At 47.3% G+C, this 13,299-nt stretch overlaps 1 protein-coding gene across 2 annotated transcripts in view; it reads right to left on the reverse strand.

Annotated features, from left to right (window-relative positions):
• MDGA1 (MAM domain containing glycosylphosphatidylinositol anchor 1) overlaps positions 1-13,299 on the reverse strand; it is a gene marked incomplete at its 3' end in the record, with an annotated part of 143,411 nt that overhangs the window by 92,901 nt on the left and 37,211 nt on the right. For both annotated transcript variants that reach the window (XM_080341625.1, XM_080341626.1), the window contains exon 2: positions 2,031-2,170. In XM_080341625.1, the coding sequence (XP_080197751.1) occupies positions 2,031-2,170 (140 nt within the window). The remainder of the gene's footprint in view (positions 1-2,030; positions 2,171-13,299) is intronic.

Genomic DNA, 13,299 nt, shown 5'->3' on the forward strand with positions numbered 1-13,299 from the left:
CTTATGTCTGGAATGAGGTGCAGTCCTAGCAGTGGCAGTACAAGCTTCCCCCTTGTTTTCTACAGTCCAAATGATGAAGTAGAGAGATGGCGTTTTTGAGCCCACTGCTTTCCTATATCTGCCACTTCCCTTCTAAAGGTTGGTGACTGGTGGTCTCCCACACTAGCACCCATTTAGAGACTGGGACTGAGGTCCAGTAAGATCAGCCAACAGAAAGAAGATCAACTTTCATTCAACATTGGCCACAGACAAGATGGACCAGAGACCTTAACCACTCTACCAGACTTTGCCTAAAGCTCACTGCCATGACTTGATTGATGTTGATGCTCTAGAAAGAGCAGAGGTATCTACATCTCAGAGCGCTAAGCTGAACAGATTGTCAGAGCTAATGACCATGGATTTATTTAGCCTTTGTAGGCTTATGTGGAATTGTCCGAGGGCCCCAAGACTCTCAGGGTCTCCTGTTTGCAAGGGCACTTCAGCCAGCTCTTTAATCTTTTCAGTTTCAATCTCCTTTAATAATTTGGCCACATCTTCATGCTTTAATGACTGACTGATAGAAGGGAAAAGAGAAGATTAAACAAAGGTTAGGGTAAGAGCTTAGCTGGGAAAGAAATCCATCCGTGTGGAGGGAGGGCAGAGATAGGATGCATGCCACATTTTATGTGCGGGGGTTCCAGCCTTCCCGGTTTCGCCTGGTTCCACACTCTGGTGTCCCCTGTGCATGTCTGGGCAACGATAAGCCACAGTGTTTTGCACCAGCATGCTGTCTGCATCAGACTCTGCTCCAGCAATCTCTCTGGCTACCCAGGCTCAAATCCCTGCAACCTGCCAGCCCTTTCCCACACATTCAACATCCTTAGGCAGGGCCAGCCCTACCATCTTCCCAATTTCTGACATACACAGCTATTATCTGCCCATATCTGTCACAAGCCTAGGCTGGTCATTTTTGCTGGCTTGGCTCAGATAATTTCATTTCTATTGCTCCCAGGATATGCTGTGATGGATAAACCACTTCAAATAGTGCTGGCTGAATCTCTCTCCCTTCTCCTTTGTCATCATCTCATAGCCAAGCAGCTCCTCACAAAGCAGTCCACAGAAGTGTCGATTGGTGAGTGTAGATGCATGGTTTCTCAACACAAATTTCTCTGGCAGGATTGCAGAAGGGGGCTAAGAAGGCACATGCAGCATACTTGGCTCCCTTGAGTGTATTCTGGCACATCCAGTTCATAGTGTGCACCAGCTTTCACCCCAGAAGACTCTGTCCCAGAGCAGGCAGATCCACACTGTGGTCCAGCACCTCTGTAGACACATCCACACTAACATCAAACCAGTCTGTTTATGTATCTGAAGGGTGAGGAGGTGGCTGCATGGGGTTTGAGGCGATGCAGTCCTCTAGAGACCCTGGGGCAGGACAACAGCAATTAGCCAAACTCAGCTCTGTACCTCTCCACTGAACTGTGACTTTGACCGTAGTGTGGATATAACCAGCACTGCAAGTCTGAATCTGCCTCTGGTTGAGGGCCATAAAGCAATAACCAGCAGGTTTTGCATGGGGCTCAGTGCAGTGCACCACAAGTAACTTCCCAAATTCCTCCAAGCAGGGTCCCCTTGGCTGTACATTCAGAAAAGCTGAGACTGAGGGACCATGAAGGACCAACTCCTATGGCCAGCACAGCCTTTTCAGGCTGTTCCTGCTTTGTGGCAAGAGGGTTAAAGACATGAGGGTAGTTTGTGCAAAGGATTCAGTTTAGGCTTTCAGTTTTGGGGGGGATTTCACACACTGAAGACCACTAGAAAGTCTGTGTAGGCTCCTGCAAAGCTTTTTGGCTTTTTGGACTGTTTTCCATGAAAGCAAGGCTAGATGATTCATAGCTTAACAAGCTAGTGCTTGGACTATGGGGCATCCCTCCCTGACTTCAACATGTAGGAGAAAGCTGGGCACCCCACTGCCCACAATTCTCTTCTACATGGACACTACAAAGAAATGCCATGGAGAACACAGGTGAGAGGCAAAACCAAAAGCTTACCTGTGGCCGGGGGTGTCCTGTGACCAGACACTGCAGGACCAGCGTGTCCCCCTCCCGAATTGTGTAAACGCGTTCACTGATGTTGTCTTCCTTCACCACGCACGCCTGCCCGGCATGGATGATTTGGGCCTGAGCAGGAGCTGTGGAGAGGAGAGAAAAGGAAAGGTAAAGAGGGAAATGAGCAGCATCCCAGCCCCTGACGCCCACTGCCCAGGGTGGTGGCTGCTCCCACAGCAAGGTGACAGAGCCATCTCTTAAGCCACAGAGGGGAAGAGCCGGATAGTGCTGGGTGTGAGAAACAAAAGTCTCAGGAGATACAAAATAGAGCGATTTTGCCCATCTCCTGGGCAGCTGGTATCAGCTGCTTTTCAACACCTTTGGTCCTATTGGGATAAGCAGGTCTAGGCACTGAAAAGCAGAATATGGAGCTTTTGGGGGGGACCCTCCTGCAGAAGCTGAGGACTAAGAATTCCCTGCTCTCATCTTTCCCAGAGAGGAGTATGTGCAAGTGGTTAAAAACAGAGACCTGGTCAAATCACAACTGCTCTACGCCTGTCTGAAACAGGCCTGATTATTATGATTTACCTTGTAGGAGGCTAGGATAACTACCGAGCAGAGTCAGAAAGGGCCTTGAAGCTCTGCAGCTTTTAGCACACATCCCTAGAACAGGCATACCACATGCTGTGGGAAAAACAAGTCTTTCCCAAATTATACAGCAACCTATCTCAGCCCTGAACCAGAGGGAACAGCCTCTGTGGGATCAGGGTACTCTTAATCCCCAGGGATTTCTCCAGCCAGGGCTCCAAGCAGAGACCAGTTACTGCCAGTCCAGGCAGGAAAATGAGTGAAGATCAGTGCAGTGGAAAAATACGCGGGAAAAAAAGCTCCCAGACCAAAATTTAAAAACTTTATGACCCCAAACAGCAACTATGTCCCACTGTATCCCTGACAAGCTCCAGGAGAACAGGATTTTATAACAAAAAACAGCCTCAGCTCCAGAGTCCTGTGCAAATAGCCCTTGGCTCCCTACTCCAAAAAGCATTTGTGTGATCACCAAAGCAGCTGAGATGTATTGAAGGTGACTGTGCAGCCCAACAGGACACCTGTGATTGTTCGAGGGGAAAACTCCAGGAACAGAGAAACCCACAAACGTGTTTATGAATCAGTGCCTCAGTGAGAGCCTCCCTGTGATACCTCCCCATCTCACTACAACGCTTCCAGGTGACCATGGAGCCTCAGCTCAAGCTCCCATTAGTGACATACAATGCAAACGAACAAATCACTGAGATGATCAAAGGCTTTAAAGCAACGAGCCTTAGTAAGACTTCTGAAACAAGCACAGATTTTGCACAACCTGTTAAAACTGAACTGGGCACCCACTTTTCCATCAAGGTTAGTTGAGCTTCAAGAGACTACCTTTTTTCTTTTTTTTTTCCTTCTCTTTCATTCTTTTGGCATGACTAAAACACTCTAAAAACCAATGACCTGGGCAAGGGAAATGCTCAGCTGGTTTAAACTGCCAGCAGCACAGACATAGGGCAGGCTGGGCTCAGGCAGTGGAGAGGATCTGCCTTTGAGGCCAGGCTTTATACACTGGTCACCGGTCATTGTCACCACAATACACTGATCAAGCAGCAGTGACATGAGAGTGGTTACAGTGCTAGTGGGCATCAAGCTACTCTTGCTGCTGGGGCTTCACAGGCTGCCACGGCCACCCAGCACCCAGGCAGCAGCACTGCACATGCAGCAAGCTACTCCCTCCTTTTGCACCTCTTCTGCCCTTACAGTGGGGTGGCACTTTGTTAAAATTATTACTGTCCAAACTGATGACTCACAGAAGCAACATGTGTATTGGAATAATATGATAGCACAAACACAGACACATCGCTCAGCTTCTCCTGCCTTCCCCTTCTGCAGAGCTTCCAGGAACACGCCTGCCGTCGCTCAAGCATCGCGGAATGCTGAAACCGGCTGTCAAAGCTTCACTGATACAACTGAGCAGATGAGTGACCATCCCCTGCCCCAGGGTCTTGTTGAACCCAGGAGAAAGCAGTAACCTATATATGTGCTCACATACATCTGTGGATATACATACCGGCATGTAAATACATCAAGTAAAATAGTGACTTGTAAGGAAAAAGACATCATGAATGGTTGTCAAGCCAACAGTGGCAGAGGAGTAATACAGAAGCCTATATAACCTTTGCAATACACCTTAATCCAAATGAGAGCCTCTTATGCTGTTTCAGCCCTCACACCAATCCTCTGCAAACCTGCCATCACATCTTTAGCCTCATGTGGACTGCAGAGCATCACTCACAGTGCCCAGACGCGGGCTGTGATGCTGAAGAATCCATGCTCTATGATTAGAAGAGACATGCTGCCCCATTCCATCCTGTACCATATTCCACCCTCCCCATCCCCAACTTCTGTTGTCTGCATTTCAGTGGGGTCCTGGCACCCTGCAGCAGCAAAGCTCTCATAAACTCTCTGGGCTGCATTTGCCGGCTGGTGGCTCTATTCTCCTTTTGCAAACATGATGTTGCTGCAAAAACTAATTTTCAGCCACCCCATGGAGAATCAGAATATTTACCTGCAGCTCTAGCTCCCAGTTAAGTGTTTCCTTAAGTTGCTCTGCTGTACTCCACATGGTATAGATTACAAGTCTTTCAACTTATGCTCTTTTTTCCTTTGCCCATCCCACTTTCATAATTTCACCTGTCTTGTGTAACCCTTTCCTGACACCTGCCTAAAGGCAATCCTACATGGGGAATTTCCACAGCAAAATCATTAGGCACAGTGGCACAGGATCAGCAAAACAACAACCCTAGAGATAAGCCCTGTGTCACAGTTTTGTCGTTTTCTCCCAAAATCTCCCTGGATCCACTGAGCTGTAATGAAGCTCAGAAGCAAGGGTGTGCACATCCCGCTTTCTTCATAGGTGTCTTAATTTGCTTGTGTTACCATCACTAATACTTTTCAGTTTCATTCACTGCAAAGGGACATAATTTTAAGTGAATCCCCACTGCTTAAGCTGTAACATCTCTCTTGCAATCACAGCACCACATCCTTAGCAGAACAACCACCATTTTTCCATATCTTAAACCCCATATGAACCCAGATCTTTCAAAAATTAGCTCAGAAAGCCTCGGCTTGTCTTGGAAAGAAAAGCACTCAGGTAGATGGCATAGAAGTCTGAGAAACTCTGCCTTTGGTTACAACTTGACTTTACTGAAGTGGTGCAGGCTGAGCAATGAACCAACCCAGCTCTTAATGGGATTGGATTAAATCACAATATGAGACTCAAGAAGGTCTCTATTGCAAGCTCAGCCTGCCACAGCACACAAAGGCTGGGGAAAATCACCTCATCCCATGTTACAGATGAGCAGAGAGATTTTGAGGATTAATTGCGCTTTTAATGTGCTTGAACAGAAAGAACACATTATTGTTTGTCATCATCCCAGGTCTCCTAGAGGATTTCAGCACGTGGACAGTTTGCGCATTGCCACAGCACGACAGGAGGGCAGGACCATGCCTGTCAGAGTAAACACTTCCACAGAACACCCTCAGGAGAGTAAAGAAAGGCAGGAGCATGAGGCCAAGTGCTGGAGATGAAGAAGCCATCTCACACACTCTCCACGAAGAACAAGGCTTGCTGTTTTGCCAGATCCTGCTGGTGCAGAAACCCTCTCCTCAGGCTGGCAAACCCCAAAGCAGAGGTCCAAAGAAAACCTCTGAGGACCTCTATGGAGGAAGAGAGGACAGGTTGTTCCCCAACCTTTTTTCCCCCAACATTTTGAAGGACAGATGCATCATCACTTCCAAGCAAGAGATCAGCTTAGGGAAAGGTCCCAATACAAAGTCCTCCAGAGAAACTAGGCCAGCCAAGTACTGAGTGCCAGATGCTTTACAAAGGAAAAAATTCAAGCTCTGAACCTGCGGCATTAGTCCCTTCCTCGGGAAAGGGCTGGCTTGCAGTGCATTTGGCCTTTGCACTGAGATTTCCTACTGTGCTTTCACTTGATATATTTATACATTAAAACAAAAGGAAATTGGAGTGGATAAAATAACTTTATTCCCAGTGCAGTATACTGTACAATGTTATTATTACCACAATCTGGAAAGTTTATGAGACTGTTGGTGCTCAGAGGTTGCCAATATCATTAAAATGCAGAAAAGCAGAGAGAAATGGTCTTTTGGAGAGGACCGAATAATCTGTATTTGGTTCACTGGCCAGCAGCCACAAGGGCAGGCTGCTCACCCCTATTGCAGCACAGCACTTCTCAGCAGGCTAACACTAGCCATTGCTGTGAGGCTCTGCCCCACCATCACCTCTGCCACCTGCACATGTGCTGCAAACAGCCTCAGGGATGAGTAACATTCACCTCCAAAGAAGGTGGCCCAGCGCTTGCAGCTACACACTGAGTGACACTAAAAGCACTCAGCCCCACTACCAGCCTCCTGCAGGCTGGGGAGGGAGAGAAGCCGCACCTGGAGCTTTCCCTCTTCCTCAGGCTTAATCAACCACCCCTCTTTACAAGGCAAGTGGTGCCCTTCCATACACCTGATGTAATTATAATTCAGCCTCTTCTGCACAGAAGCTAAGCAAAGAAGCCAGGATCCTTCCCCATCCCTGTTCACAGGCTCCTTGGACTCACACTACTTGGTCACATCGGAGCGGGGCACTGGCTGCTGATCTGCTGCTTAAACCCCTTAAGAACCTGCCTTTCTCCTTCCCTCACCTCTCTCATCCTGAGCAAACAGCATGTAAGGGATGCACATTGAAGGGGGCTCACAGAAAGAAAAAAAATGAACAGTGTTTATGGAGCATGTGGGGTTGAATAAGCATTTCATTAAGGAAATACAAATGTGGCATTTCTTGCTGAACAGCCACTCTCAGTAACTATCTTTCCATGGGTGGAGTTGCCCTGCAGCACCACTAGCTAGAGATCCTGCCACAGCAGAGCACCCAGGTGGCATCTCTGGCCTTGAAGTCACTGCTTTAGTTAGCATTTTATCCTGTCTGTTCATGCAATGCACAACTCTGCTTGAAGAGCAGGGGCATATAAACATGGAGACCTTTGAGGAAGGGGTCATGTCCCCTTAGCAGAGCACAGAGAGAAGCCAGCACACAAGTAAAGGGAAGAGATGTGCTAGCAACACTGAGCAGGAGCAAGGAAGGTCTAGTAGGGTGGGAAAGGTCTGAAGGGGCAGCGTCCTGACTGTCAAACAAAACACTCTGCTCATGCCTGCTCTGGGAGGGGATGGCAGCCGCCTTGTTGTGTGCTCCATCACTATTCAGCTGGTCTCATCGACTGCTCCACTGTGGATGAAGATCACTGGCTTTGCTGAAACTTTCAACAAAACAAATTAACCAGGCCAGCTCCAGCCCACAATGCAGGGGACGATATCGATGGGCTATTTGAAAAGGAAAATTCACTCCAGCTTGAGGACAATTATGGAAATAATAATACACAATCAGTGTCCATTAACACTGTCAGCAGGGCTGTGGATCAATAGCATATTAATGGCTGAAGAAAGACCGCCTGTACCTACCAGCAATTAAGACCAGCACAATAGCAGCGGGAAAAGAGATGGCAGTGGGTGGGTGTAATCAAGCCCAGGCACTGGATACCTCTACCCAGCCTGCCCAGGGGAACCTCTGTCACCGCCGCTTTGTGAACATGCTCCTGGCTGCTTGCTTGGGGGGGTTCTCCTCCACATCTCAGCCCCCCCAGCATCTTTGCCCAGCACAATGGCCAAGAGTGCACAGCCCATGCAGGGAACTTCCGCAGCTGAAGCTGCCCGGTACATCTCAGCCTGGTTAGGCTCCAGCTTTATTTAACACAAGGCCAGGCTAGTCCCATAGCAGAGGGAGAGGCAATGTAGAAGCCCCCAGTGACAGCTGAGGAGCAAAAGGCATCCACAGTCCCAAGTCTCTTCTTACTCCTTGGACTTCTCTCTTGTCCAGGCTCCTCCTGTTAACCCTTCCAACACAGTGTGCTGCCTGGGCAGCTCTGTATTACCACAAGGCTGTCCTGGAGTAAAAGCCATGAAGAAGCCCATCCTACATGCTGATGCTAAGGGTTACAAGCCAAAGCAAGACAGATCTGCATCGAGGCTGTTTGGCTCCCATGCATCAGTATTCTCACTGCAGCCCAAACCATGTACACACATACAAATACCTGCTTACTGTACTCCTGGCCTAAATTTGCAGCAGGGAACATGTCATATTTCAGCAGCGAAATTTCTCTGACTCCTTTGCTTTGTGTACACTGATCATGATTGAAACATAAACATCAATCCACCCACAAAAGAAACACTGCCACTTCAGAGATATGCAAAGCAAGCATGTCTAACCCCACACAACACTCTGTAGCACTCTTGAGCAAGAAAAGAAGAATATAATTTTCAATGAGAAGTGCACAGAGAAATGACAGAGTTGTGGAAAGTAATCACAGAGCATGAAACTTGGCTACTTAAAATAGCACAGGATTTTTTTTTTTTTAACTTGGACGAGACCAAGACTATGTCTTTACATGTCTGGCTGATTGCATCTCCAGAAACAGAGTTTCCTTTTTCAAAGCTCAGCCAGTTGATTTGCACAGTCTTAAAATAACTTTTTGCTTAATCAATGTCACTTACTTGAAGCATCTCTATAATTTTATTTCTTTTAGAAAAATGCCAGCAACAAAATCATGTGAGATGTCATGAACTGCAGGTACATCCCCCAGTGACTGCAACACCTGCTCCTGAGACCTTCATTCAATTTAAAACTAAAGAGGTATTGTGTGTTTTACTCAAGTAACAGTCACCAGATCATCACTGACCCCCCCCTCAATCCCACTGTCTGCAGCAGCTCACTGGTTTTCCCAGGTGTTCCCCAAATTTTCTTACATAGGTCCACCTCACTGCAGAGTATCAAGCAGCAAAGCAAAATCAATTGGCAAGCTTTGTTTGACAGGAATCAAGTGACAGATGTTACATACACAACACTACGGTGGCAGAAACTCTGCATCACTGCCTAACTCATATGGCTGTGTGGAATTTGTACAGATGACTCAATGCCAGCAAATATGAAGTAGGTTGTCTTCAAATCTGTAGGGGCTCCAGATATGGTGGCAGTCGGAGCCTGCACCTCAGTGGTACTGTCCTGGAAGCCTCCAGCTTTCAGTCAGAAATTAAAAAAGCATATCCATCTCATCATGGCCATAAAAGAGATTTTACCATCTTGCCCACCTCACTGCCCACTGTGCCAGTTTCGGTGCCTGAGCTGTTATCTCTAAACCTTGTTGCAAAACACAATGAGCCACAGAGCCACATATAGGCAAGGTGATCCTGCCAAGCTGAGTGCTCGCTCAAAGCATTACACTTAAAACCCCATTTCTTGTCTGGGGGCTACTTAAAGCTCCTACGCACTTTACGGGAAATCATGAATGAGGCAAGCAGCTTGCGGGAGAAATACGATGTCCTCTATTCTAGAGACCACTGACAGACTGACTTGTTTGTCAGCTGGTAAAACACCTGAAAATGAAACAGTCAAGTCAGAGAAAAGAGGGCTACAAAGAGAAGAACTCAACTGGGCATGGGACACTCACTCATCCTGCCCACGTGATGCAGAAACAGTACTCAGTGAACAGGTCAGCACCAGGCTCTTCGTCAGGTTTGATCCCTTGTCTTCTTATGGAAAGGCTCACCAGGTCTCCAGTCCCCTGGGTCAATCTCCAGCTGCTCCAGGCACCCGCCACCCTCTGAAGGGGAATGAACGGTTACAGGCACCCAGAAAGCCATCTGACCCTCTGGCCTTTGTCAGCCCTGTGCTCTCGGCTTCCAGTGTGCCCATCACCAGCAGCTTCTGAGCAGCCAGTCTGCAGGAGAGCCAAGGCTGGCTCAGGTGGAGATGCAAATCAACTGCTCTTCATGCATCTCCCACATCTACTCTCCCTTTTCGCTCCTCCATCATGACACAGGGAAGCCACTGAAGCCGCACATCCCCACTCAGCCAGGAAATCTGCCTTTCACAGATGTGCTGCAGCTTGTCAGCACAGGTAGCGAAGCCCAACAGACAGCATTCCCAGGATCTGCTGATTTTAATAACTTTTGCAGACAAATGGGCTGTGTACAAGCAATCCCAATAGTTTTACGTCTCTCTTTCCCCTGAATTCAAGATCAGCTCATTCCCAAAGTCACTGTTGGTGCTGCTTGTTCCACTTCTTTTCACTTTTTACACTTGAAGCCACTTTAGTACAACAGCATCTCTTCAACAAAGAGGTCCATGCGCACAGATCTATAAACCAGCGTACTTTGAAACTCAGCTGCTGTTTCATTGCTGGACCATTTAACACAGGAGATGAAAGGAGAGCACAACACAGACACATCATCCCTTCAAAAGGGAGAAAAAAATGTCAATTTGCTAATCATCTGTCGACTAGATTAGCAACAAAGGTGCACAAACTCTAATCAATGAATAAACGCAGGCTCCTTTTCATATCAAAAGGAAAAAAAAAAAATATCAGGCAACAGCTGTGGTTCCTGAATCATGAAAAACCAAGGAAAAGCAGAGGTAGTGGTTTCAAACTGGGTTCCCCAGCTAGCAGGACACACAGGGAATGCTCCAGGACTTTGCTGGTGAAGACTCCACCAAAGTCACACACACATGCCAAAGCCCATCCTGGAAATACAGCAAGAGAGACAGATGCAAGCTCAAAGTATACTAAAAACAATCAATAAGAACAAAAATCAAGCCAGCTTGTAATCAGAGTACACTAACACGAACTGGGTAAGAACAGAAGTATTTCCACGAAGTCCAGATGTTGGTGTTCAAAACGCTAAACCCCGAGGCTCAAATTCTTCAATGCCAAGGTGAAAACTGGGGGCTGGTGAGCAGGACAAAGATAGGTAGAGAGGAGCCGTCGTATGAGAGGAATTCTCTCTACATGGAGACCCAAAGGGCAGGTGCACGGCCATGGGGTTAGCAAAGCATGGCACTTGGGGCTTTGGCTGGCTGGTGCCCCAGGTCTCCTGCAGACCTCCCTGCCCACACGACCGAAGCGGCTCCACCATTGTCAGAAGAGCTTCTGCAGAGGCACAGAGCTCACTGCAGACCACGAAGCCCATCTGAGAAGCTGAGTAAATACTCGGGCACTAAATCTATGCTAAATTCTAACCTGTCACAGCTCCACTGCTTCTAGGGCCCCAGCCAGCCAGCTTGGAGGAAGCTGGCGATGCAAGGGCAATCATGCCGTGATGACAGTGCAAATATTCCCTCTATGCAGGAGAGGAAAGATTCAACAAATGGCCATGTTTACCTGCTGCTATACCCAGCGTCCACAGAAAGCAAAAGGCTATTTCAATTGGGAAAGGGAGTGGGGGGGGCAAGGGGGAAATCACTGCGGGAGAGGGTGATAAGAGCCACAAGAAAGAGACCGAAATAAAATTTCACTGAAAGCCTGTTTTGTTCTCACCATGGTTAGAAAGAGCTGGAAGTACAAATGCTGCCCTTAATTCAAGTATCTAAAACGCAATTTTGCTACTGAAAAGTGGCAGGCAGCAGGGACTTGCCTCTGTCCAAAGCTCTGTGCACAGTGGTACCCATCCCACAGGCACCTTTGGTCCCCTGCAGCAAAGTCACGTTCCAGGGGATGGAAGCATGGTGGCTGCACTGGTGGGAACCCTGGCAGAGAAGCCAAGGACTCAGAGGACAGCAGAGAATGGGCACTCCTCTGCTGGGTGCGCACCTGCTCCCGGCATGAGCAGGATAGAGACAGGGATGCTGCTGGTGATACAGCCCCTCAGTGGAAAGAAGCCTTTGGGCGCAAATGGGTTCCCATACACGCCCTCACAAAACACTAATGCTTTTATCCCCCAACCAGTGTTGTTAGGTGGGGAAATGCTGCTATTGCATGCTGCCAGCTGGGGAAGATAAAAGAAATTAAATGGCTTGTCCATAGTCAGGAGCCTGAAGCACGGCCAGGAATCAATCTGTACCTAATTCCAGTCTAGTGCCTTATAAAGCAAAGGCCAAACTTTAGCGTCCGATGCTGCCTAACAGAGCACTAAAAATTCACCATAAGCAGGGGAAGAAAACTTCTTGTGCAACACAGAAGGCTTTACTCAAGAAAAACTGTTTTCCTCTGGCTTTTCTCCCATATTTCTTTTCGCCAGCACAAGGAAATCGAGCCTGAAAACTACTGCCAGCAAGCAAAATGACCTAAAGAGGGAAAAGCAAATATGACAGCTCAACTCCACTCCAAAGGAAGAGAGAGAGCACCGAAAGGAAACACCAGCAAATTGTCAGCAAAACTGAGGCCACAGGGGCTGGATGACACCCCTGGAAATCAAGCCAAGTAATGTTTTATCTTGACAGCATCCTTTACATCCCTGCAGTGCCTTTGGTGTGCAAAGTCCTAGAAAGTCCCCAGTTCTTTCTCTCTTGAGGACCAATAATTAATAATCACAATCTGGCAGACAAGCGAGCAATTCCCTCTGGTTCCGATAAGAGGAGCTGACATCTCTCTAACCCCAGCCACCTCCATTGTTTTATTCTCTTTGTTTATTGATCCTTTTATGCACATAATGCAAATTGACATTTAATAATTCAGTCAAGTTAATGGTGCTTAAATATTAAAAGGCTTTTCTCTTTTAATTAGCTGTAGCAAAACAGACAACAAAGGAGTGCCAGATAGATGCCATTTTAAATGCTCTTGTCCAAGTTCTCTGGCATTTTTCTACGGACAGGAAAGAACAGTTCATGGGAAATTTTGTACAAGTCTCCGACTCTCACTAGGAAGGTAACTAACCCATAGAAGCATTTCCAGAGGCTTTGATTCATAGAGCATATTCATCTCTGTCAGTTATTTGTTTTCTCTCCCTTCTGCTTTTCTCCTAATAAAGACAGAGGGGAGGGGAAGGAGAGGCAGAGGGTAGAAGAAAAATTCGTCTCCATAAGAATTGCAGCCACTGGTGGCCGGTACCCGCGTAACACAATGCAGATGTGGATGCAGAAGCCTTCTGATATGTCATTGCAAGACCTGCCACCAGGTGAAAACAGAGCTAAAAGGAAAACGTACATGTAGCTAATTGGAGAGTTACAAACAGCACGGAAATCTTGCAATTGCTCCCTGGAGCGAGAATAACTAATCCAGGAAATTAATTTAAAGATTATACTGGGAAAAAAATATTCCAGATGTAGCAGGGTAAGGGAACACACCTTTATTTCTTTCCTGTCCATTACACCAAGAGTTGAGACTAAGACAGAAAATACACATTA

Source organism: Nesoenas mayeri (assembly GCF_963082525.1).
Source record: "Nesoenas mayeri genome assembly, chromosome: 3".
Classification (NCBI taxonomy): Eukaryota; Metazoa; Chordata; class Aves; order Columbiformes; family Columbidae; genus Nesoenas; species Nesoenas mayeri.